The 27,084-nt window shown below is 42.1% G+C and overlaps 1 protein-coding gene across 2 annotated transcripts in view; it reads right to left on the bottom strand.

Moving 5' to 3' along the window:
• Nucleotides 1-27,084, bottom strand: part of LOC126253205 (uncharacterized) — a 599,715-nt gene that overhangs the window by 375,062 nt on the left and 197,569 nt on the right. For both annotated transcript variants that reach the window (XM_049954381.1, XM_049954382.1), the window contains exons 8-9: nucleotides 12,476-12,673; nucleotides 3,825-3,917 (exon numbers count right to left, since the gene is read on the bottom strand). In XM_049954381.1, coding sequence (XP_049810338.1) covers nucleotides 3,825-3,917; nucleotides 12,476-12,673 — 291 coding nt within the window. The remainder of the gene's footprint in view (nucleotides 1-3,824; nucleotides 3,918-12,475; nucleotides 12,674-27,084) is intronic.

The following is a 27,084-nucleotide window of genomic DNA, read 5'->3' as shown; positions in this document are numbered from 1 at the left end:
TGGTTGGCTTTTCCTATTTATCTCTATGGTCGGCCAACCACCATCACACTGTGTGATTTTAATTTGTTTTGTCTCATCTGTGTCTGAGTATTTCTTGTCCTGTGTCGTCTGCCGTCTTTCCTGTTGTCCGTTTTTTCACCTCTTTGGGTGTTTTTAGTTTTATTTTGGAAAAAGGGACCGATGACCGTCGCAGTCTGGTCCCTTTAATCCCCTAAAACAACCAAGTACCGACCTATGTCATGCTGTTTAGGACCCCCAGTGAACTTCAGCGAGTCAGGGGCTAGCTGGGTGTCTTCAACCGACAAAAACAGCTGATTGTCCTGTTCCATCAAGCTGACCAGGTGCGCGACGGGATCAAAGCTGCTGCTGTGAGTGTCAACTGGCTGGGACACGTCGCTATTTCATACCCTGACAGGCTGGAAGACGTCGCATCCACTGAAGAGCAAATAATAGAAATGTCACAAGCGATAATAGCAGCACAAAGACTTCATCTTCCTCACACAGACATTAATCAAGAGGTACATAAGCTTACGCGGTTTCGTGATGTTCTCCTGCTGTTGTGGCTGGGGAGCACAGGACGATCTTGGCTGTAGCTTCATGCTGATTACAACTGAGGCTGCAGAGCTGCAGGGCCGCCTTGTATCCCAAATGTGATCAGTTGCTGCGTTCCTATTGGTTACTGCCAATTTCAAGGGCCTCTGGTAGCATAATTGTGAACTGGATCAGTCGCTTGGTCCTCTGGACCAGAGGGAGACGTCTCTTGTGAGGTGCAAAACTGACTGTGAATTTAAAAACTGACAGGCAGTTACAACAGCAGCAACGGTCTGTCCAACTTGCAGAATGCATCTTGATACCATTCTGTTGTATAACCATTATCTGCTGAAGAGTAATCCTCTTCTTTTACATGCACTCATCCAGTGTAACTCTTTCCACTCTGCATGTAGCAGGTTATGGGCGCAGTCCTCGGCTGTTTGCTTACGGGCAACATATCTGGTAAAGTCCTCCCAGTCGGACACCAACAGCTCCTCAATAGAACACATTCCGCACAGAAGCGAGGATGGGCTGCTAGAGGAGGAACTGGATAGGGATGAGCGGTTGGAGCTCTTCAATGGTATATACGAGGGTTGCCCAGTAAATAATGCCCCATATTTTTTTTCTCCAGAAGTATTTATTCCACAACAATCAAATTTACATATGTGAAAGACTGATGTTTTGTCTACTTGCTTTATTTTTCCACATAATCTCCTTCAAGTTCGACGGCCTTTTTCCAGCGAGACACAAGAGCGTGTATTCCCTGCCGGTAAAAATCTTTACTCTGCCTACGGAGCCAGGTTGTCACTTCGTGAATCACTTCTTCGTCATCGGCAAAACGTCTTCCACGAATGAAATTCTTCATTGGCCCAAACAAGTGAAAGTCTGAAGGAGCCAAATCGGGGCTGTAGGGTGGATGGGGTAACACTATCCAACCCAGTTTCGCGATGTGTTCACAAGTCCTCAAACTTGTGTGAGGACGAGCGTTATCATGCTGAATCAAAACATCCTGTGGGTTAACATGACGCCCAAGGCGCCGGAAGCGCTGCTTAAGTTTGTCTAATGTTTTGACATAAGCCTCTGAATTAATGGTACTGCCTTTTGGCATCACATCAATGAGAATTACGCCCTCGCAATCCCAAAACACAGTCATCATGACTTTTCCGGCTGAAGGATCTGTTTTGAATTTTTTCTTCTGTGGAGAATAAGCATGACGCCATTCCATCGATTGTCTTTTTGTTTCGGGCTCAAAATGATGCACCCAAGTTTCATCACCTGTCACAATCCGTGACAAAAAGGCCTCCCCGTCAACGTGAAAGCGTCGCAACAAATCGAAAGAAATGTCTTTTCTTTGGGATTTGTGATCGACAGTAAGACACCGAGGAACCCATCTTGCACACACTTTTGAGTATCCAAGCTGATTGATAATCACATCCACACTTCCTTTGCTTACTGACAACTCCAGTGCCAATTGTCGAGTCGTAATGCGTCGATCCCGTCGAATGAGAACATCAGCCCGCTGCAACATGTCAGGCGTGACAGCCGTGGGAGGCCTTCCCGACCGCGGCAAATCTCGGAGCTCCGCAGCACCGCCCTCTGATGCTTTCACCCTCTGTGCCCAGCGACCAACAGTACTCCTATCGACTGCAGATGTTCCGTAGACGTTGCACAAGCGTTTATGGATATTGCCCACGGTTTCTTCCTCTGCTACGAGAAATTCAATCACTGCACGTTGTTTCTGACGGATGTCACTTGCAGACGCCATTTTAGAACATTCCTACACCACCGCTCTCTGTCGGAGGAAATTGAAACTTTGCGTACACACACGGGAAACTTCAAATAACTCGCACCTAAAGTTTCACATTTCTAATATTTTTTATTTCGGAGAAAAAAAATATGGGGCATTATTTACTGGGCAACCCTCGTATCATGTATACAAATATGCATCCACTGAGGCGAATTAGCATCAATTGCGCACCTCTTCCATTTTGGAAGAATGAAAGCTTCATGTGGAATATCTCGGGAGTCTGCACATGCACAGAAGCATTCATAGGTTGCAATATGCATCTTGGCTCCATCCCTCTGCATTGTCAGAATATGCTGAATACTTCTTCCATCCCCTAGTAGACAGTCCTCCTTCAAATGCGTACGGGTAGTACAGCTACCGAAAGCTGCTCTATTCCTCACACTCATCTCACTGCTCTAACACATCGCAATGCTTCCACAACAGCAGCACAGCATAGAACCTCTGCCGCCAATTCTGGTTACGTGAGCGGAGGAAAAAAATTGCCACTGAAATTTCAATTTCCCGACAATTCCCAGTTGTGGGGGGAGGCGGGGGAAGGAGGTGACGGGACATCAACACAGCCCTGGGACAAAGAAATCCCCACCAAAATTCGAAATTTCCGCCACTAGAATAGGTGGAGGAGGGGGAGGGATAGGGGTGGGGGGAAAAGGGAGCGGGCGCCCACGTACCATCTAAGGGAAACACACGATGTCATCGGGGGTGGGAGTAGGGGTGAGGGGGTAATTAATTAATCAATTTAATTAATTAGCATATCAATTTGATAACAAAATTGTGGTGGGACTCCCCATACCTACAACTCACTTTCATTATTTCTTTCACTAATTGCACCTGGTGATGGGGATTTTTTAACACGAATCCGGTCGTGAATTAAAAAGTAAAAAGCCCTATAGCTGAAGTGGTGATTTTTATGTCTATTTGGCATTGTATTTCAAATACGCTATAACGCTGACAATATTTTATTGCACCGGTAAGTCGCCACGTTTGCTAGACAGCACCTTCAGCGGTCGAGTAGTAGCAGTTGTGAGAGTGAACCAAAGACTTCACGACTGTTGACTGCCTAATTTCTAGAGAGACAGTGTTTCCGTTGCTTTGCCTGACTATAAAATTTAACTGCCAACTCTCACAGCCAGCCGCTGTGACGGGCAGTTCAAGTGAAATAGTAAATTTCGTGATATCCACTGAAAAATGAAGTTGAAGCGCATTTATAGTTAACTACCATCTACTCGGACTCATACTTCCAGATCCTTATATCGCATACTTGTTCAAATCCTACTCCCTATCCGGGGACGAAATGACGGGATGACTAAACACATCCAAGCCCTGTTATCTCTAGGGCAATATTGTCATCATCCTCTTATTCAGCCGCGTCCGAACGCGATAGGTTGTTATGTAGTAAGAAAATTACCGAAAATATAAATCGGAAGTAGGACGCAGCCTCTCAAGAAATCCTGTCTAGAGTGGTAGGCAGTGGGCGAAGCCGACTTACCTTGGTACTTCCACAGGCAGCAGCCCACTGCAGACATGTCCAGCCGTCATTCCGCGGACTTCGCAGGTTTGATGCGGCCATTGCTTCCACAATCTACAAGAGAAAGAGCTATACTAGAAAAAGACATCCGGCTGAATTTCTCGTATGCCAGAATAACAATAACACTCGCAACTGTGACAGACTAATTGTGACACCCCGAAGCTCTTGAGTAAGTCACTTGATTGAGCTTTGCAATTTTTTTTAACTCTTTCAGACCTGAATTTTTCTGGAGGAAGAAAATTTTTCTAACATGCTGTAATTGCCTTAGGTGTGTTTTTTTGATGATTTTAGATGCAAGATTTATACAAAAATATGTAATGGTTCTCAAACTATGCTTGCACGCTTGGCTTCTTTTTATGGACTAAATATAACTTATTTTGAAATATTCATTGTTTTAATAAATAAACTGTTCATTATCATGCACTACAGCAATAATAATATTCATTCATACAGTGAAATATAGCTAACCAACCACTCCTGTATATTCTGCCGTTTAAAATCTGATGTGTGCTGCTACACTGACTAGCAGATATTTTTCTACTGAAGGCCAACAGTTGGCAGCACTTGTACATGATGAAATTACTGAACATTCAGAAATATGTACACGGGATTTCCACTGGGGAGAAATGTCTCTCTTCCAACAAAGTGAAAGGAAAATTTAATGTACATAATTGTAATCAGTGGGTCTGAAAGGGTGAAAGGTATGTCACAGGAAAGTTACAATAACGCAATGTTATTTTACAGTATTCTGTGTGAAAATACTAACACCTTTGTTGATATTTTGTTGTAGTAAGGGTAAATGTTACGGGATGAGAAGTGGAAGTCTGAATACATCACATATATCGGGTTTTGTAATGGTACCACGTCAGAGCCATCTGTTGGGGCTGGTCGGTAACAACAACCAAGTACTGAGAACTTATTAAACTTCCAAGCTGAAAAGAAAGGAACTATTTGGGACAAAGCCGTGGAACCTAGGCTTTTTTCTCCGAAGACTGAAGCCAATTGACATAGGTTTTAGGGAATTTGTTGCTACTCAAAGATCGGTCATTGTATCATTCCTCTGATTTTAATTTAGTACGTGAAATGGACTTCATGTTGTTCGTTGTTAAAACCATTATTTAATCGTAGTTTTTGTGAATTAAAAGTTACGTATAATTCAAAGTTTTCGACTTGATAGTTAAACCTTTGACTGTACCTTCACGTATGTGTTTTGAAATGGAACTCTCAGCTTTTCTCTCTTGTACCATAAAGACGCGCTATATTTTGAGTTTCCTTGTAGATTTTGCAAGTACTTAAACTGTTTATTTAATTATTATTCAGTTTCTGCCTACGTTTGTTACCTATAAATAAGATACTACCAGTGTTTTTCAGTTAGTCTGGGATGAGCGAGTCTGGTCTACGTGTATCGGCTTTAGACCGCTGACTGGCTGTTTGCATGCCTCTCAAGTGGATTGACAAAGAACTTGCAGACTCTGGACGTGGTCTGTTACAGTTTGAGAGTGAAGGTACGTCAGGACAGTTTCATGGTGAAAGTTAGAATAAATGGATGTGACGTCACTGACAGTGCTCATTTTTTACTTTCGTCTGTTACTGCAACGGGTGCTACGAAAACCAACATTTTGGAGTTAAAATGTTGCTGACTATGAAACACTAACGTCGTCTGTAGAAAGAGATTTAGGGCACTTTTAACAGCAGGTTATTTTCATCGTTGTACTACGGTGTGGTTATAAACACATCAAAGAAGTTTTCGATTACCTCGGTTCAGAGAGTTGAGGAACCCGTATAGAATATTGGACTAGAGATCAACATAAACGTGATTCCGCCCCTTCCAGTGCTCATGAAAATCACACATTGCATGTTGTACCACCACATAGTGACACCTTCTGAGGTGGTGGTCCAGATTGCTGTACACACCAGTTCCTCAAATAACCAGTAGCACGTCCTCTTTTATTGATGCATGTATTCGTCGTGGCATACTATCCACAAGTTCATCAAGGCACTGTTTGTCCAGTTTGCCCCACTCCTGAACGGCGATTCGGAGTTGATGTCTCAGAGGGGTTGGTGGGTCAAAATGGTTCAAATGACTCTGAGCACTATGGGACTTAACATGTGAGGTCATCAGTCCCCTAGAACTTAGAGCTACTTAAACCTAAGTAACCTAAGGACATTACACACATCCATGCCCGAGGCAGGATTCGAACCTGTGACTGTAGCGCCTAGAACCGCTCGGCTACTCCGGCCGGCTTGGTGGGTCACGTCGTCCTTAAACAGTCGTTTTCAATCTATCCAAGGCATGTTCGATAGGGTTCATGTCTGGAGTACATGCTGGCCACTCCAGTGGAGCGATGTTATTATCCTGAAGAAAGTCATTCACAAGATGTACATGATAGGTGTGCTAATTGTCGTCCGTGAAGAGAAATGCCCCGTCAATATGCTGCCGATATGATTGCACTATCAGTCGGAGGATGGCATTCACGTGTCGAACAGCCGTTACGGTGCCTTCCATGACCACCAGCGGCGTACGTTGGCCCCACATAATGCCACCTCAAAACAGCAGGAAACCTCCACCTTACTGTACTCGCTGGACAGTGTGTCTAAGGCGTTTAGCCTGACCAGATTGCCTCCAAACGCGTCTCAGACGATTGTCTGGTTGAAGGCATATGCGACACACATCGGTGGAGATAACGTGATGCCAATCCTGCGCGGTCCATTCAGCATGTTGTTGGGTCTACCTGTACCGCGCTGCATGGTGTCGTGGTTGGAAAGATGGACCTCGCGATGGACTTCGGGAGTTAAGTTGCGCATCATGCAGCCTATTGCGAACACTTTGAGTCGTAACACGATGTCCTGAGGCTGCACGAAAAGCATTGTTCAACATGGTGGCGTTGCTGTCAGTGTTCCTCCGACCCATAACCAGTAGGTAGCGGTCGTCCACTGCTGTGCTAGCCCTTGGGGGGGCTGAGCGAGACATTTCATCGACAGTTCCTATCTCTCTGTATGTCCTCCATGTCCGAATAACATCGGTTTGGTTCACTCAGAGATGCCTGGCACTTCCCTTGTTGAGAGCCCTTACTGGCACAAAGTAACAATGCGGACGCGATCGAACTGCAGTATTGACCGTATGGTTGAACTACTGACAACACGAGTAGTGTACATACTTCCTGGTGGAATGACTGGAACTGATCGGCTGTCGGACTCCTCCGTCTAATAGGCGCTACTCATCTACGGTTGTTTACATCAGTGTTTGGGTTTAGTGACATCTCTGAACAGTCAAAGGGACTGTGTCTGTGATACAATATCCACAGTCAACATCTATCTGCAGGAGTTCTGGAAGCCGGGGTGATGCAAAACTTTTTTGATGCGTGTCATTAAACTACCCCTATTTAACACATTATAACACGTAAACGAATTACGAGTACCAGGTTTGATAGCGTTAATGTCCAGAGTATGGGGTCCATGATGCCCATGCATCACAGCGCCACTGCTAAGTTCCAACTATGGCCACCAGGTGCCGTGATCAGTAATCGTGATTCATAGTCTCACACATCTGACCAGTTGCAGTGCGCTTGTTGATGTATCAACATTAGCTTCGACAAAAGGAGCAGGGCATTATTGGTAAAATTCCATTATCAAAACAACAGTAACGTTGCAGCTGCACTTAGAGAATATCCCTAGATGAAAGAATTACGGAAGGGTCCTCTCTCTCCACCTGCTGTGCGAAGCATGATGATGAAGTTCGAATCAATTGTAGAACGGGGCGTCGCCACGGGAAGAGGCCGACTACCGGTTGCACCACAGACGATTGATGAAATCACTGTTACTACGGCAGACAACGCTGCGCGCAATTCCCGATCGTCAGGCAGTGCGCTGCTGTGTCACAACAGTTGAACATACCGTGCTCCACTGTACAGGAGGTGCTTCGAACTATTCTGAAATGGTATTTGTACATGATCCATATCGTACTGTACAACGAAGTGTTGACTTCGCTGTCCAGTTTCTCCCAAGGATTGGAGTTGACGAGGGCTGGCCCTGGTCCATCCTACGGTCAGACGGAGCTCATTTTCCTATGACGGGTGAGGTGAACGCACAGAATGGCCAAGAGTGGGAATCATCACAGCCAGTCACTGTGCACGAAGTTCCTCTGTATGGTGAACGTGTCACCGTACGGTGTGACTGCACGGCTACATTCATCATTGACCCATTCTTTTTTTTGAACAGGTTGGAGCTCAGGGACCAAAGACGTCCAGTGTGACTGGCCAACGTTACCGCAATATGCGTTGGCACACGTTATACCCACCCTGCAGGAGAGAGACGCATTGAACTCGTCAGTTTTCATGCAAGGTGAGCCCCACCGCACATCGCTCGAGAAGTTCACCTGCTTCTCCGAAACACATTTCGAAACGATCGAATTATCTGCCGATCGTTTCGAAATGCTTGGCAGGCACCATAACCTGCTCTCACTCTCTGTGATTTCTGTTTGTGCGACTATCTGAAGGACAGGGTTTACCTGAGGAACATTCACACATGTGCTGGTCTGAAGCACAACATATCAAGAGAGGTAGCCAGCATACCTACAGACATGCGTCCCTTCGCTCTGCAGAATGCAAACCTGCGCTTTCAGACCTTCCGAGCACTGATGTGCGCAATATTGAGCCCATTTTTGTAGCACTAATGGTACCGGTATGTAATGGTATGATGTACTGTAGCAGCACATTAAAGGTACTTCAATCTAATTGATTGTGCGTTATTTCTCTTCTTAGTGTCCTTGAAATTAATGCTACCATGTTTGGTCCTCATACAGTAATTACCTTCTGTGTTCTAACATGTTAAATTGGAAAAGTTTAATTATAACAAGCAAGCAGATAGGATTTTAGATATAAACTCTATAGATTGCAAGAGTAGGTGGATGATGATGATGATGATGATGATGATGATGATGATGATGATGATGATGATGATGATGATGATAATGATTGGTTCGTGGGGCGCTCAACTGCGCGGTCATCAGCGTCTGTGGACATTTCCTACCTATACACAGTCCAGTGCAGCCACACTCATGAGTGATGATACGATGATAACAGGAACACCCAGTCCCCAGGTAGAGAAAATCCTCAACCCAGCCGGAAATCGACCCTGTGACTCCATGATTCGGAGGTAGCAACGAGAATGAGGAGTACAGCTAGAGCGGAAGAATGATAGAATGGAAGGGTGGATGAATGTTTATGTACCTTCAAAACCCCACCGCAAATCCTTAGATTTTGTCTCGTCCTGGTCTTGGTGCTTCCTTTGTACAGTGCAGTGATTATGCTGTCGTAGGTGTTCTGTCTATGATGGTACGATTGTTTGATATGGTTGGCAGTACACCGTACAGGTCACCAGGACATTTTCTGTCTCTTTCGAATCAATGTAAGAGAGACGTTCGATAAGTAATGCAACATGCTTTTTTCCACCAGTTTCGATTGAAAAAATCCGGTATTTGTTATGGGACATCGTGTAATATTCCCATCTTAGCCCTTATAGCATCATTTCCGGTAAGGGGTGGCGCTATATGTCGCCTTCAAAATGGCGTCTGTAATGTAGGTTTCTTTCCAGGCAGAGAGGTGTTATTTTCTGTCGTCAGTTTCTTTTGGCGGAAAACTGGAATGTCACAGATATTCATAGGCGCCTGTAGTCAGTCAACAAAAGCACGGTCAGTCCTTGGGAGAGGCGTCTGTCATCAAGGCATCAAGGTCGCGCAAACCACTCCGATCGACGCGCGTACCGGCCGGCGCGAAGAATTGCGACACGTGCAGTGTTGGACCGTGCAGACACACTTAATCGACCTGAACGACGGATCACAGTCATAAACTTCGCAGCTCAGCCGGACATCTCTGTTGGCAGTGCTGACACACTCGTCCACCAGTCGGGGTTCTCAGAGGTGTGTGCCCACTGGGCTCCCAGCAGCCTAATTGAAGAACGCGGAGAGCAACGGAGGACCACCTGTGCGGAATTGCTTGTGCGCTCCGAAGCAGATCGTGACATTGTTTGTAGAATGGGTTCATCGCTTTGAACCGGAAACAAAATAGCAATGCATGGAGTGGAGCCACATCATCTCTCCACCAAGTAAACGCTCAAAGTCACACGCTCAGCCGCTATAGTGCCTCGTCGATGTGTTTATCGTCAACGTCGCCACCGCATGCCTGTCTACAAACACATAATAAGCCTCGAAAATAAACTTGGCACAAATGGAACCGCACAAAGTGTTATACGGAATGGACAAATTTTTTTCCGTGGATGTCGAGTTAATTTCAGTCTCGACTCTGGCACAGGGAGTACTGGAAGTGGACGGTTTACTCTAGCTATCGTACGATGTGAGAATGCGTCTCTACCTGGACTCGAATCTTTCGCCGACCGAGATGTCATCGCTTACAAGACCAATCATTGTGGAATAGATGCTAAACCCCAGTCTAGACCTACTTACGTATATAGTAATATACCTTTTACATTGTATACCCGCTCCTGTCGTAAAGTTGGTAATGATGGAAAATACGTATATGTATGAAAGGACTTGGTGTACTTGCTGAGAATGTAGCTCTAACTGGTGATGTAACCTTGTACTATAATTATTAATAAAGTGAGATCTGTAGCGTCAGCCATCAACCGGTGAGCGTAAATCGCGAAACGGGGGCTCAAGGATGCAACAGTTTGAAAAAAATCTCCCTCCCAGTAATGAGACGTAAGGCCATCGCATGAAATAAGATTATGTTGAAACATAGTCATAAGAGAGACAATTATTATGGTGTACTGGAATCCTGAATAAAACTAACCTACTTTTAAAAAAACGTGGTGTATTACTTGTTGAGCGCTCCTCATACGTTTCACGGGAAAAAATTTAGATTTTCCTATAACGTTCCCGAGATTTTACGAATATTTTCGAATGTCATCGAATGTTTTCGAATATTCTACAATTTACTGAAACTTTGTAGTCTACAATTCGGAGACAGCAGATGTCGTACTGATCAGCATTCCAGCGAAATCGTCTTCATATGTGGGTTGCGCAACAGAGTAAATACGGAAAGTCATATAGAGACAAGCTACATAAATATAGAACTGTTATGTGAGCGAAAGAGTTTAGAAATAAATATTGGCGTAAGTCAACAAACAAATCGGCAAATACAGATTTTCATACCAGACGAATAAAAATGTTCAAATATATTGGTACAACGTTGACCCAAAAAGAAGGCGTGAACTTCACAACAGAATTCCAAAATTCACTCAATGTTACTGGTATGCCCTCGCAGAAAGACTGCTAAACAACATCACAAAAAAAATGGTTCAAATGGCTCTGAGCACTATGGGACGTAACATCTGAGGTCATCAGTCCCTAGAACTTAGAACTACTCAAACCTAACTAACCTAAGGACATCACACACATCCATGTCCGAGGCAGGTTTCAAACCTGCGACTGTAGCGGTCGCGCGGTTCCAGACTGAAGCGGCTAGAACCGCTCGGCCACACCGGTCGGCAACTACTTCCACGAAGTTAGTGCGGTTCTAATGTACTTATATGGAAATCAGTAGTACGTTATGGAAATGGCAGTTACTGCTGTGGGAGTGTGAGACGAAAGATAGAGGCAACACCACTTCTGGGCACCATATAACCCTACAGGGCCCACAGCGTGGACACCCTTTAGGATACTGCAAACTGATCGAATTCGAACAGAGATGCCCGGAGGGTTATGTTCGTTCTTCACATGACCTTATCTTTAGGCAACAGATACATGTTGCGTCTATCTTACCCTTGCTGTTCATAGCTAGTTGTGTCCGCCCATAATTGTAAAATCCCAAGTGACACAGCGCCAATCACCACGGTTCTTTTGCATGGGTCCTAATGTATATCACTTTTCATATATACCGTGCTGGTTGCTTTTTAAATTGTTACCAATCACTCTCTAGTGCGCTCGCAGTTTTTATGTCACCAGCTTTGGACGGATACTTTAACATTTGTAAAACATTCGTTATTAAAGATACAAAAATACTCACATGTCGCACACATATTTTCATCTCTGCAGATGCTTGCTGAAATGATAGTACGAAATAGATACCATCTGCAGACGTGGACTTTCCTTTAGAGGATTTTTAGAGGGTTTCACCACAAAATCAGGCAGAAGATACATCCTCTAAATGTATCAAACAGGAAATATCATTAAATACAGGCGAGTCCTTTCAGCGTACCATTTCATAATATAAAGACGTGTGACAGTCGAGTAAGAACTGTGAACACATTGCATAGGACTGTGGACGTGCCGGTCGGAGTGCCCCAGCGGTTCTAGGCGCTACAGTCTGGAACCGCGCGACCACTACGGTCGCAGGTTCGCATCCTGCCTCGGGCATGGATGTGTGTGATGTCCTTAGGTTAGTTAGGTTTAAGTAGTTCTAAGTTCTAGGGGACTGATGACCTCAGAAGTTAAGTCCCATAGTGTTCAGAGCCATTTGAACCATTTTTGAACTGTGGACGTATAAGTAAAGAAACAAGCCAAACCAGTTGGTAAGTAAACTAGGGAATTTGTATGTGCTTCCAGTTTTTTCTCATTCTATACAAAACTTCCTGGATTACTGTGACAGGGAACTCACTTCGAAATGCTTCTCTCTGGCGGCTACAGCAAGTGGTGTATCTCCTCTGTAATCTTCGATATCCGCATTGCAGCCATGTTGCAGTAGTAGCCTCACAGCTTCAACTTTGTTGTAGGCTGCAGCAACATGCAGTGCTGTTGACTCTTCTGTGTCCTGCGCATCAACTTCTGCTCCAGCATCCAACAGTGCACGTAGGACCTGAAACATAAAATTATAAGTGTTGGTAAATCATTTGATAACTAAAAAGAACTTGTTGTTCTCGTACCGACAGGCAACAAATACAGAGTGTATGAAATACTTGTAAAAGCAATACAGCCTACAAATTACATGAGTGTTTCAGGGGTTTGTATCAACACCGTGATAAATGGTACGTCTAGCATCCCGTGTGAAGTAACACAGTTCAGTGTTCATATATTAGGAATAAATGATATGTCCTAGAATTGTGATAATTGGATTTCGACATAAAAAGATATCAAAGAAATTTGCTCACCATCCTCTTTCATAAGTAATGTAACATGAAGAATAAAACAAAAAATTTGAGACTATGAAAATTATATCAATCTGGTGCAAATATGGGCTTTAAATATTCATAAATGTAAAACTATGCACTTTACAGACCCAAAAATCCTGGTTTAATGTGAATATATCCGTGAGTGTCGAATGGAATCAGTAAACTCATGCCTACGCCAGGGCGAAACAGTTTGCAGGGATATGATAAGCAATGTTCACATATGCTAAGTCGTAGACGATGCTTTGGTAGCATACTGGGAAAGTGTGATCAGTCTACACGGGAGATTGCTTACAAGGCACTAATCTGACCAATCTTATATTATGCGACTTGTACCAGATAGCACTAACAGGGGATATTAAATATATGGTTTATAGAGAAGAGCAGCTACATAAATATCTTGTTTTGTGTTTTCTGAAGGTCAAAACTATAATTTGAGAGTGGAGATCCTCCAAAACCTACATCGTATTACTGTGTGTTTCTCCCAACACATGAGCGTATAGATGAGTACAGATACTGAGTACAGTTATTGCAAACATGACAGTAGAAAAATCCAAAATATAGTCACCAAATCATTCCGAGCAACAAAATAGCATTTATAGATAAACTGGTTTATTAATTCGCCATTCAAATCCCCAATAACATAATCTATCTGCATATTGCAAGCTATCAGTATCCACATGTAAAAACATTCCTACACAGCCTAACATTCTAGGAAGTATCATAATAATCACAACAAACAAACATTTTTCAATGCTACTTTTGTTAGAATAATGATTACTTAAAACATGTTGTATATTTCACACCTGAATATAAGTGCTCACTGAAGATGGCACAATGATGTTGGAACATGTTTGAGTGTTTAAAAAGAGCAGTTGTTTCCATAAGAGACGGACCAAAATTCATTGTTGCTTCTGTGACCCGTCTTGACGATACTGAATTTCCGGATCTTGGTCTGATTATGGTAATACAGGGCGACAAAGTTTCTCTCTGAGGGCGCTACCGCAGCTTATATGCAAACCAACGCGACTCCAGTGCCGCGCGGAGTGGCCGCGTGGTTTGAGGCGTCATGTCATAGAGTGCGCTGCCTCTCCCGCCGGAGGTTAGTCCTCCCTTGGGCATAGGTGTGTGTGTGTGTGTGTGTGTGTGTGTGTGTGTGTGTGTGTGGTGTTCTTAGCATAAGTTACTTTTAGTTTAAGTAGCGTGTAAGTCTAGGGACCGATGACCTCAGCAGTTCGGTCCCATAGGAGTTCACACACATTTGAAGATTTCTGCGATTCCAGTGCGGGTATGCGCGTACATAAGCACTGTCGTGTACACTAGGGATTAGAGTGGCTTTGGAACGGAAATTTTTTGGTCACCCCTTATAGAACCTTGTCGAACGAAAATAAATGAGTATTTAGAATTGTTGCTCTTTATTTCCATACCCAGTACGATCGGTGAGGTTCCAGTATGATGGCAAAAGTTTAAAGTATACGTGGTGTGGCTTAATAACTGGGAGAATGTTCTTTCCGACAAGTTCGAAAGAACAAGCTCCACGTAGAATCCGCAGCAGTGATACGCATTATGTTAATTGAAAGTGGCGGGGGGGGGGGGGGGGGGGGGGAGAAAGGAAAGAAAACGGAAGGAACTTTTGATGTCAGCAGCATTAGGACCGTACGTAGATTCAGCACCGACGTTTGACAGTGTGGCAACCGGGTTTTTCTCATATGTAGGAAAAAGACTCACTCTCTGCTGGACAAGAAAAATCTCACAACACGAAATTCAAACCAAAGTCGAAAATGTATTGATACATATTATTTGTTTACTCATTTTGTAGGAGGCAGGGTTATACCACTTGGGTAGATATCGCTACTGCACTTACTACCCGTGCTTCCTCTAAGTATTCTTTGGTTTGGTTCCAATGGCTCTGAGCACTATGGGACTTCACAGTTGAGGTCATCAGTCCCCTAGAACTTAGAACTACTTAAACCTAACTAACCTAAGGACATCACACACATCCATGCCCGAGGCATGATTCGAACCTGCGACCGTAGCCGTCGCGCGGTTCCAGACTGAAGCGCCTAGAACCGCTCGGCCACAGCGGCCGGCTAAGTATTCTTTCATCAGGTAGAAAAACATCTTCCATTCTCTGTCATGTCGTGCATCACAAGACTAGAACGTTAAACTCTTGTTTGGCTCATAACAGGACGCCCTCTCACTTTGGAACTCTCTCTTAAGGTAACCAAATGTCTCGCCCAATACGAAGTCTCTTAAGGTAACAGCACAGAGAATTTGTAAATATAAGGTGGATTTGCTGCACCTTATATCCAGAGCAGTGTTCAGAGGCGGATCCACAATACGTCTCATCTCGGATAGGGCTCGAAGGTGGAACAACCACGTGTTACGTCCAGAGATGTGTTCTGTGTTCGAAGTTGGAGCCTCCAGTAGGGGGACTGCCATCGAGCCATCCGTAACACATACATGCAGAAAACAGAGCAATGCACTGTAACTGTAGAATATGTGGCTGAAGATGATTGGTTGCATGCGAGTACTGTGATATACTATGCCACCCCACCCAAAAAATAGTGCATTTGTGCTAAGTGTTGGTAACTGTACTACATTTACAAGCAATTTCATAATAAGGAACGACAAGAAAGGTGATCGTAACATGCGCAGAAGTGACATCGATAAAAGTTGGAAAAATGACGAAAAATACGTTTAAATTGAGGGAAAATAAGTCGAAATGCATGTAAATTGAGGGAGTACTTGCATGTCTTCTGACTGGTGCTGAATAATTCTTGTACATGGGAACGAGTATGCAACAGCAAGAGGAACCCAATATGAGAAAACGTTGACATGTGACGTGGAAACACCGGGAACCAGAGAAATAGTCATTTTGCCCCTTAGGCAACATTCTACTGTATGTCTAGTGAGGTAATATGATACACACGAGCTGACTGCTGTCTTTGATGCTTTCCTGGAAAATCAGAGAACCACCTGCCTCTAAACTTACTTGCATCTGCATTCACGGATGACAGAGAGAGGATGTAGTGATCATTTGAGATGGAGTTTTAGCGAGGTATGATTTAATGGTAGACTGATGACGCATTCGAGAGAGAGAGAGAGAGAGAGAGAGAGAGAGAGAGAGAGAGAGAGAGTTGTTGCGGCCGGCCATTTGACCATTTTTTTTTCAGTTCTGTGGGAATTTATCAGTTGTGACATAAACTGCAGTTATATAAACTACGTGATCTGTGTGTGACTTAGAGCACTGCCTATTTACGATCATTAACAGCAGATCTGTCATCAGAGTACTTCCATCTTATGTGTGATGAAACATGTCCATCATGTTTAGACAAATTCCTCTTGACAAACGAAGATTTATGTGACGTACTACACTTCCCTGCCACTTCTTTGGCATAAAATATAAAATCATGTGTTCAGTTTCATAACTACAGTGATTTTAAGGTAGTATCAGGTGTTTGTGAGGTACTGCAATCCCTGTGTATACATCTGCTTACAGATGTCCTGTTTACAGAGTTAGTGGCGACGTGACGTGTAGTTTCACATGTCACACGCCGCTGTTATGCGTTTGTCTCTTTCTTTGTAAGAGGCATTATCCGTTACTCACGATATTTTTATGTAGGACTGATGCGAACATACTATAATTTCAGAACCGTGATCGGATGTGAACAGCGTGCGCTATTCACCTCTGGAAAGCTATATTGTGCATGTATCACAAAGAATTGATGTTTTAAGGAAGTAGTTTTTTCATTTTACAGTTGTCACCATAGTTTACCGTCGAGAAACCTCCAATGTGAATGTATGCCATGCGCTGGAGATATATTTCTTACATCGGGACGGTAACAGCGTTGCATATGACAATGTTTCTAGTCAATGGCTACAGCCATAAGTCGAGCCACACATCCTTGTCGACGAACACAAGTAAGCAAGATAAGTAAGAAAGAGACAAACTGCTGCCACCAGTGCGCTTACCTAAAGTGAAAAATGTCACTGACCGAATAGGCAAACACCTTCTCCGGTTTGGGGTGCAGCCAGTCTTCTATAGTGGTCGCAGAATCCAGGACGTGCTAGGCTCCAGTCAGGACAAGGTGGATGCATTACACGCTGCAGGCGTGTACAAGGTGAAATACGAATGTGGAGAGGTATACATTGGCGAGACTGGCAAGCCAATAGCGACGCGCATTGGGGAACACGAGCGCTATATTAGTCTAGGGCAACACAACACACCTGCTGTGGCAGAACGTCAGCATGATTGCGGAAAAGAAATAGCTGTGTTGGCCAAGCAGCCGGTTATGACGAAACGCAAAATCAGAGATGCTATCGAAATGCTTAAACACCCTAAGAAAATGAATAGAGAGGACGGACTCAGGCTTGCACGATCTTGGCTGCCAGCAATCAGAATACAACAGACCGCACTGTCAACACGAGGCGCAAGCACTACCGGCGAGTAACTGCCGCCGCGCACCCAACGTCGAGCACTTGGTAAACAGGAGCCAGCTTCTCGTTCGCCAGTGTCCACCAATCATGTCACATACAACAAGAGCCAATAGACAACAGAGGTTACGCTCTCCCTCCACTGCAGTAGCTTATTAAAATAAATTTCCCTCTCCTTCTTCCTTACGTGACCAATGAAATGGACTACCTTTCCAAAATTATGACGCAGTGGCATGCGCAGTGAACAATAATAACAAAATATAAGGGACACTGCATAGCTAGAACGCAGCAGTAGACCCAGAAGAAGGCCCCTGCAACCTGTCTTTGATGCTTTCCTGGAAAGTCGAAGTAACGATACTTTAGTGACGTGAAAATATTTTATTGTCCGATTTCTTCTATCTTAGAAAATAACCCGTATAAACGGGATGAATCTACATTTCGCGGCGAGAAATTCGAGGGGTATGGTCGACAACGTCGTTGCCTCGGATTGGTTGTTATTGTTTAGAACGGAGACGTCCAAGCAGCTTCTGCTTGTTTCGTAGTGCACTGCGGCAAATGGAAGTAACGAATTAGCTCAGCCTTTGACGCGTACAAAGAATGCGCCTACCTGCCTGATCTTAGCCGTGGCAGTGAGGGCTGGCGAAGTGACCAGTGTTCTGGGTGAGTGAGACGGGAAGGGATGTGTGCGTGTTGCATGAGATAAGATTCGAAATGATTGACATTTGTGCTGGATTTACTGATGAAATCCGAATTCCTACCACTCCAATCATCTTCTGATGCCCTCCAGGGACGGAGTGGTGCACTCTGGCATAAGTGCGCGTGCACGACTGCGACTGTGACCGCGGCAGAAGCTTTCACTGGCCCACTGCTGGCGGTGTACACGGGGGCAGGCGCACTGCGTCTGGACCTCGGGACAGGAGTGTGTGAGGTGTGCGAGTGTTTTCAGGTCTCTCCAGCATCTAGCCGTGACAGATTATGGCTACGGGCTGGATCGTGGCTTAAGTATGTCATGTTTAGTGCTTCTCAATGCATTGCAGTGGTATTTTCTGTTAGTTCTATTCTATCACGCAGTAGAAACTTCCTCCCTCCTTCCAAATGTAATGTAGAGCATCAGTTTAGGAAGTCTGTAACACTTAAAAAGTGACGTCAAATGACCGATTGCTTGCCGATAGTTGTATAGCGTGCACGCATGCGTTCTTGTATGGGTCTCTCTCTCTCTCTCTCTCTCTCTCTCTCTCTCGCTCCCAGCCGGAGCGGACAGGGCTACTCCAGTCAGCAGTGTGTGGTGTGCTTCGTGATAGCAAGTTTATGTTATCGTCAGGATTTTTTTCACCTGATATGTTTACTGAAACGTTGCGTTGGAAGAGGGTGCATACGGGACCCCGTAAATATTTAGCGTTAGGTCAGTTTCATGCGGAAATTTCATTACTTGCTTTACATAATGTTTACGTGTGATAATCCAAGGTTGAAAATGTTTTATTTTAATAAGGATCATTGTAGGTGGAAGTTAGTGTTTTAAGGGATCTATTTGACTCCTGTGAAACGTTAAACAATTAATCTGACAGGGTAGTGCAAATAGATTACCTCACTATTTATGATATCGATATTGCATCGGCTTTCCCTTTGTCTCCAGCATTAGCCAGTAGGAATAGTATATTCTCAGGAGAGATGAAAGCCTCCATCTACGTGTTTGGAGACTTTGGTTCACACAGACAAGCATGGAGTGGCTTCTTGAGAGCGACAGAGACATGAAGCGAGCCTGGAATTTGCCGATCAACGGAATGATACCACTTGATGCTTTGTTTGGGGCCACGAGATCAAAGGAGGCCAATATCCGGTCCATGGTGGGTGGTATTTAGTAATGTGATCTGTAACTAAGACATTGGGCTGTTTCGACTTTCATGGCGGCACCCTGACGATAGACACACAAACGAGAGACACTGAATGGTGGCTACTATATTGCATTTCATTCCATTCCGTTGTGATTGCAGTTACTGTGTCATGGGGAGCAAGGGTGATGGGTGCAGTCTTGTCTACCCAAGTGGGGGAACCCTGCCTCCCACAAATTGATTTAACAAAGAATGTGACGACCGTTGTGACCGAGCGGTTCGAGGCACTTCAGTCTGGAACCGCGCGACAGCTACGGTTGCAGGTTCGAATCCTGCCTCGGGCATGGATACGTGTGATGTCCTTAGGTTAGTTAGGTTTAAGTAGTTCTAAGTTCTAGGGGACTGATGACCTCAGATGTTAAGTCCCATAGTGCTCAGACCATTTGTACAAAGAACATGTACCAATACATTACTGACTTTGCTTTGAATTTCTTGTTGTGAGATCCTTGAACTCCAGCATAGGGTGAGTCTTTGAGTCTTTTTGATATCTATTTTTTCTCGGAGGGGAGCAGGAGGGAGGGGGCGAGGGGTACGGGAGGTGGGACATACTCTGGTGGTGGCTCAGTCCATCCCTGCTGGTCAAGGTGAGTGCACACAGGAACTTTTTCCAATAAGAAAACACCTTCAATCTGCAGCAGTGTAATTACATAATCAGGACCTGTAGTTGTTGGGTGTGAGCTTTTCCCACCAAATAAAAGTGAGATCCGGACTCTGAAAATTGAATTTTATAAATAAATAGTATATCCTATGCTATATAATTGATTTTCTTGTCCTGAGATCCTTTATCTCCACCACAGATGGCAGGTTAGAGCCCATGGCGGATTCCAGTGATGAATTTGCCTTCGAAGGAAGGCGTCGTGTATGTGTCGGTATTCCACAGGCATTTACTGGGTAACGCTGCTTTGTTTGTGCTTGGGTCTGACTGACTTACAGCACGTGCTCATCTTCGCTACTTGGAAACACAACTCTTATAATGAACAAATGGTCATCACTCTTAAGGTATGCATTTTAGAGCAAATGTTTACTGAAAAATTGCCTGTATCTCTTAAGGTATGCATTTTAGAGCAAATGTTTACTGAAAAATTGCCTGTATCTCTTAAGGTATGCATTTCGACCCTGAGGTGTTGACGGAGGCTGCAGACGAGCGTTTCCAGTACCAGGGCCTAGAGTAAAGTCGACATGGTGCAGTCTTGACCCACCGATATGGAAATCAGAAGGGACTGCCTGAGACGCCCGTTGACGAATACCTCGGAGGCCGCCCCTCGGAGGAGCATGAATTGCTGTGGGTAGTAAATGTGTTGGAGGACGGATGTCAGGTACACGTGATCAACCCGATTAAAAGCGTGGCTAAAATCTACTGACGCCAGTGCTCGTGGGCTACGGCGTGTCCTCACTAGGGCTATATGTCACGGTATCGACATAGTGCTCTGTGCATATTTCTGATGCCCTCTAGCGAAGCCTGAACTAGTGAGATGACGTGAGGCAGAGTCGGCCGTGTAAGTGTCGCTAACCGTCTGTAAATATCTTCATGTAGCAGCTGCGAAGTGTCTGTTGGCTATCATGACGTACTTGAGCGCCACTTGTCGGTTTGTGGACGGTATAATCATTCCTTCTGTGAAGGCTGCGGGAAGCGGATCCATGAGGGACATGGATGTCTGTCAACTTGGGAGGCAATAATTACTGAAAAAAGTTCTGTAAAACCACACAGGGACGTCGACGGGGACTTGTTCGACGCTCCTTTACCTATAGCGTTGATAACTTCTCCAATTTCGTACAATAATCCAGTTTATAAGCCTGTGGAGCAGACGTTGAGAGATGAGGCGCCGACCTTCCGCGGTATCGATGGCCTGTATCAGTGTCCTTACTTGTAATTAAAGTTCTCGAACGACGTGATCTGGTTCCGTTGCTATTGTCATGTTTTAACGCTCAGACAATCGTCTCTACGAGATGACGGTTGTAACGGAACATATTAAAGGCTTTACTTTAATGAAGTATGCGATCCCTTCCAAATTCAACCAGTTTAATGAGTATTTATGATTATATTTATGATTATAGAAAAGTTATTGTGTATGTTAACAATGATTGCATAACATGTCTCCATAAACAGTCAACCCATTAAATTATACTGAATAACTGACCCACACAAAAGTTAATATCACTTGATCACTGATACAGCAAATGTCATCATGTAAAAACACTAAGTTCATCTTAAATAATTAATATGAAGTACGAAAAATAGTGGCCAACATAGGTATTTTGGATCTCCTTAAATAAAAATCACCCAGTGAAACCTATTTGTTCACTAGGAGCGTTTTCACTCAGTATTCACGTAATCAATCCTATTTTAGACGAAAACCAATGTAATTCTTCATAATTCATGTTACTTACTTATTTATGCAAATTAGAGAAGTCAATTGACAAACTTCTGTAAAACGGCCTTTTTGTAACAAAGAATTATTCTGTCAAGTCAACAAATCTGTCTGTCATTTTAATAACATGTTAAATTATGTCACTCGATGCAAATTAATAACTTTTCTGCACAAATTATAACAACAGATGTACATGTGACTTATAAACTATATCTCTTTTTAGTAGTTCTTTGACAATGTTATAAATACAAGCAGCGAGAAGGGTCGACAGAACAGTCGGAGGCAGTCAGGGGGCAGTCGGAATGTCACTTTGGTGAAGTGTGTTTCTGTGTTATTGTTTGGGATGGAAAAACAATGCAAAGAACATGTAAAGGAAGAACTACTTTGTGATGTGTTATGGTCTTTGGTGGACAGTGGAATTAAGATGGCCACCAAAGTAATAAATATTTGATGTTTACATATGTGTTGGTTTCGTTTGTTCTTTATCATCAAAAGCACATGAGAAACACGGGACCTCATGTTTTTAACCCTAGACAACCAGATTTAGAGCCAGCATCAGCATCGAGACACAGCAGCGATCCAGCAAGCAGCAGCGATTACTACAATGCATTGTAATGGCGCCAACCTAACATCAAGTGCTAACAAGCTCCGTAAATGGGAGTGAAATAGTGCGATTACAGCAACTAGAGATATCAACGACTAGGCGGACCATTTACAAAAGTGGGGGCTCAGCCGGGATCTTTAAGTGCATCGATGATAATAGTGCAGCGATAAATTTCATAAGTGCTTAGTATTTCAAAAAAGTTTATTTGTACAGTGTGGCAACAGTGAAAATATGTAAAAAATAAATAAATAAATAAAGTGTGTTTGTGCGACTACGAAAAACTCATCACACCACTCGGAAGATTAACGTCTGGATTATGTCAATGGAATTCATCAATCAAGACTTCAGCTTCGATAAAACCGAATATAAGTGAAGAAAGCCAACAAGAACACCGATCACGACATCATAGCATAGCTACATAAAGCAAGGTATTTTGTTGTTGTCATTTAAAATAATTAATTGTTAACATGTCTCTACCTGAGAGTGATGAGATCGTAGGAAATGTGAAAATTGAACCAGGGGATGGTGAACAATTAAACTTAACAGAGTGGCTAGCAGGGTTTGCAACTCAAATAAGCTCGCAACTTAAACAATCAAGTGAACAAGTACGTTTGGATTTTAAACATTCAAGTGAACAAGTAAGTTTGAAACTTAAAGAAAACACAGATAGACTGGATAAGTTAAGTTTGGATTTTGATCTATTAAGTACTCATCTCAATGAGAAGTGTGAGGAAATTAAAACTACCCTCAGTAAGGACACTAGGGAGCAGCTGATATACTTCAGAAAAGAATTTCAAGATAAAGTTGAAAGCTTAAATGAAAACATACAAGCTAACACAGACAGCATTGCTGTCATCTACAACAGAGTAGATACTGAAGCTAAAAGATTAGATCAGAGAATAGACAAAACATCAGAAAACCTTAAACAAGAATACAACCTGTATACCACTAATGTAGATACAAAAGTATGAAATATACACACTAAATATACACAATTGGAAGATGCATTGATGTCAAAACAAATGTTTTACAATCAAAATACAATGTATGGACACATCCAAGTGAAATGCTTTCCTGGTGAAAATCTGCACCCTATTGACTTTATTCACCAATGTAAAGATATGTTTGTTGTAGGAATGTCAGATAACATAAAAATTAAGTTAGTTAAACGGTTTCTAGAAGGGGAGGCCCTATCCTGGGCAAATGAGAATAATGATTCTTGGAATACTTTTGAAGAGTTTGAAGCTAAATTTATTTGCAAATTTTGGTCACAATCCATACAAGCCAGATTAAAGTCAGAATTTCTAAATGGACCAGTGTATAGAGGGAAAGTAGGGGGAATGCAAAAATTTTGCAGAGATCAATTGAAAAAACTTGCTCACTTGAATAACTCTTTTGATATTATGACACAAATTGATGTTTTAAAAAGAAGATTACCAGAGAGACTGCAGTGGGAATTGGTCCATGGACCAGATGATTCAATGGAAGAGTTCCTGAAATTTGTAGATAGATTTGATAGGGCCTTGGAAAGAGAAAATAACCAAAGTTTTGGCTCTGGCAACAACCAGTATGGGGGGTGGAACAGGAATGTAAATAGAGATTATTATTATGGGAGGAGAGACTTTGAAAATTCTGGAAATAATGCTCCAAATAGGGGAGATAGGAGATATGAAAATGATTTCAAAAACAATACACAGGAGGGAGGATGGAGGAGAGATAACAGGAATGATAGAAATAGGTATTGGGGAAGAGAACAAGATAGAAGGGGGTTTGTTGAAACTAGTGAATAAAACAACTTCAAACGGACAGACCGAGGAAACCAGCCGGGAAACGGTGGACAGTCCCACTAGATGTCCGTAGTTTTGGGGCTAGACAATATTATGACAGGACAACACATAACCGAAACTGGAAAAGGATAGGATACAATGTAAAGAGTAAATACCATGAAAATACTGATGTTGTTAGAATGAATAAATTAGAATTTAATAAAAGGTTTTGGGATACTATGAGTAAAAGTGATACAGTTAATAAAAACAGTGTTCAAGCACAGGTAGTTAGTGAAATTGCAGAAGTTGAAGGTATTGCAGAGTTCCATAGTTGGGCTGAAAAAGATACTGGTGTTAATAACAAGTCAGACACACCACAAGTAGAATCTATTTTGGGGGGTTTATTTGATACGAAGGGGGATGACGAAGTGTTTAATGGAGCCAAAGACTCAATTGCTGAGATTCAGATACATAGGGGGGAAACTGAAGATGGGGTTGTTGTTGAGGAGGAGGAAGAAGTAATAGAGGGACATTTAAATAATGATCCTAAATCAAGTGATGTTATTGATGAGAGTGTGGAGGAAGAAATAAAAGTATTTGTAGAATTGAAAAGTGATGATGAGATAAAGATAAGTGATGTGACAAACATGGGTAATAATGAGGTAAATTTAAGTGAAATGCAGACTAGGGAATGTGTATCTGAGGACAAGCTATTGCCTATTGGGAACTATGAAACACTAATCTATGAGAATGGTAATAATAACAATATTAAAGAAAATATAAAGGGATGGAATGTAAATGTGTGTTTTCAAGTAAAAGGGGAAAAGTTTTTAGAAGTTTTGTGGAACAACTATGGAGACTGTATAAACAAAGATGCCTTTTGGAAAGAATTAGCAAAGGTAAGTGCAACCTTGTATCCTATATGGTGGATAAGAATCCGTAGTGGACTTTATAAAAAATGGGGTGAAAACAATAATTTGTTAAGTAGCAACACAGTGTTAAGAGGAACAGATGAAAACAAAGGTTTATGTTTAAATATCAATGCTTTGCAAACAGAGAGGGATGTGTCTAAGTGTAGCAAAGAGACATTAGACTTAGGAACTAAAGAAATTGAAAATGATGTATTATATGTTAAAGTAAACATTCACATTTGTCCATTTGAAATAAAAGAAAGCCCACATCCTAATGCATATAGACTTATCTTTCCCAGATCAAGAAGGTTGTTTGGATTAAGAAACATCACTGAATTGAAACCATATAAACATGATTAAGCACATTTCCCTGTTTGAATACAGTTACTTACCCAGTTTCCATAAAGCATGTTATCAGCAAAGTTTTTACTGGGTGTGTCAAATAGCAACTACCACTCATGCTACAGACCCTGGAAAAGTTCCAGATCTCTGAGAGAATGTTTTTATATTTTTATTGTCACTATTGAATATTAAATTTTGAGACATCTTCTTTACTTGCAACGGGCAAGAAGGTGACACACATTTATTACTTTCTTTTTGTATTGTTGAATATGGGACATACTTGCACCAAATAAAAGACAATGTAAAAAAAATTGTTGTGCAAGACTCATCATTTTGTTACTATTCTTTTCTTAGGCTTAAGATTTGTGTACAATTTTCTACAGCTAATCAGATGTTCAGCAAGTTTGATGTTTGTGTTATGTTGTGACCAATTTAAGTGTCCAATTTTAGTATTCATATGTTCTTGTACTATCTTGACTATGTGTCTCAATGGGAGACAAGTTTTTTAAATATTTTCTTTTTTTAAATGCATATTATATTCATACATGTGACTTCTCTAGTGTTTGTGTTTATATATATCATATCCATACTTATAATTATGTTCTTTGTTTTCATTTCCTTTATGTGGCTCAAAACGAGCAGACAGTTGCAAAATTTTCCTATGGACATCTGACCTGTCCATCTATGTAATATATTTATGTTCCTTCTATTATCTTGATTAATCTGTGACTCAATGAGAACTGACTTTGAAATAATTTACATATATTTTTTTATATATCTTAAAATCACAGGTCATATATTTGTGTCTGTTTTTGATCATTTTACATGTGGCTCACTGGGAGCAAAGATTAACATTTTTTTTACTTTCATATATTACTAAATATTTTTATGATGCTGTCATACTGAGAGCCATAACACAAAGTGCATTTGAAACAACACAACTAAAATATTTGCAGGAAAAAGTCATTTTGAAACAGTGTAATGGCCGTTGTATACATACACATTATGCATAGTAATTGACACATTTGTCCTAGTCGGCTAATATCATTAACATTCTGTAAATGATATTACCCGAGGGGGGTATTGTAACGGAACATATTAAAGGCTTTACTTTAATAAAGTATGCGATCCCTTCCAAATTCAACCAGTTTAATGAGTATTTATGATTATAGAAAAGTTATTGTGTATGTTAACAATGATTGCATAACATGTCTCCATAAACAGTCAACCCATTAAATTATACTGAATAACTGACCCACACAAAAGTTAATATCACTTGATCACTGATACAGCAAATGTCATCATGTAAAAACACTAAGTTCATCTTAAATAATTAATATGAAGTACGAAAAATAGTGGCCAACATAGGTATTTTGGATCTCCTTAAATAAAAATCACCCAGTGAAACCTATTTGTTCACTAGGAGCGTTTTCACTCAGTATTCACGTAATCAATCCTATTTTAGACGAAAACCAATGTAATTCTTCATAATTCATGTTACTTACTTATTTATGCAAATTAGAGAAGTCAATTGACAAACTTCTAAAAAACGGCCTTTTTGTAACAAAGAATTATTCTGTCAAGCAACAAATCTGTCTGTCATTTTAATAACATGTTAAATTATGTCACTCGATGCAAATTAATAACTTTTCTGCACAAATTATAACAACAGATGTACATGTGACTTATAAACTATATCTCTTTTTAGTAGTTCTTTGACAATGTTATAAACACAAGCAGCGAGAAGGGTCGACAGAACAGTTGGAGGCAGTCAGGGGGCAGT

The sequence above is a fragment of the Schistocerca nitens genome, chromosome 4 (genome assembly GCF_023898315.1).
Source record: "Schistocerca nitens isolate TAMUIC-IGC-003100 chromosome 4, iqSchNite1.1, whole genome shotgun sequence".
Lineage (NCBI taxonomy): Eukaryota > Metazoa > Arthropoda > Insecta > Orthoptera > Acrididae > Schistocerca > Schistocerca nitens.
Note: the sequence above shows the minus strand (reverse complement) of the source record. Positions and strands in the feature narration are given on the sequence as shown.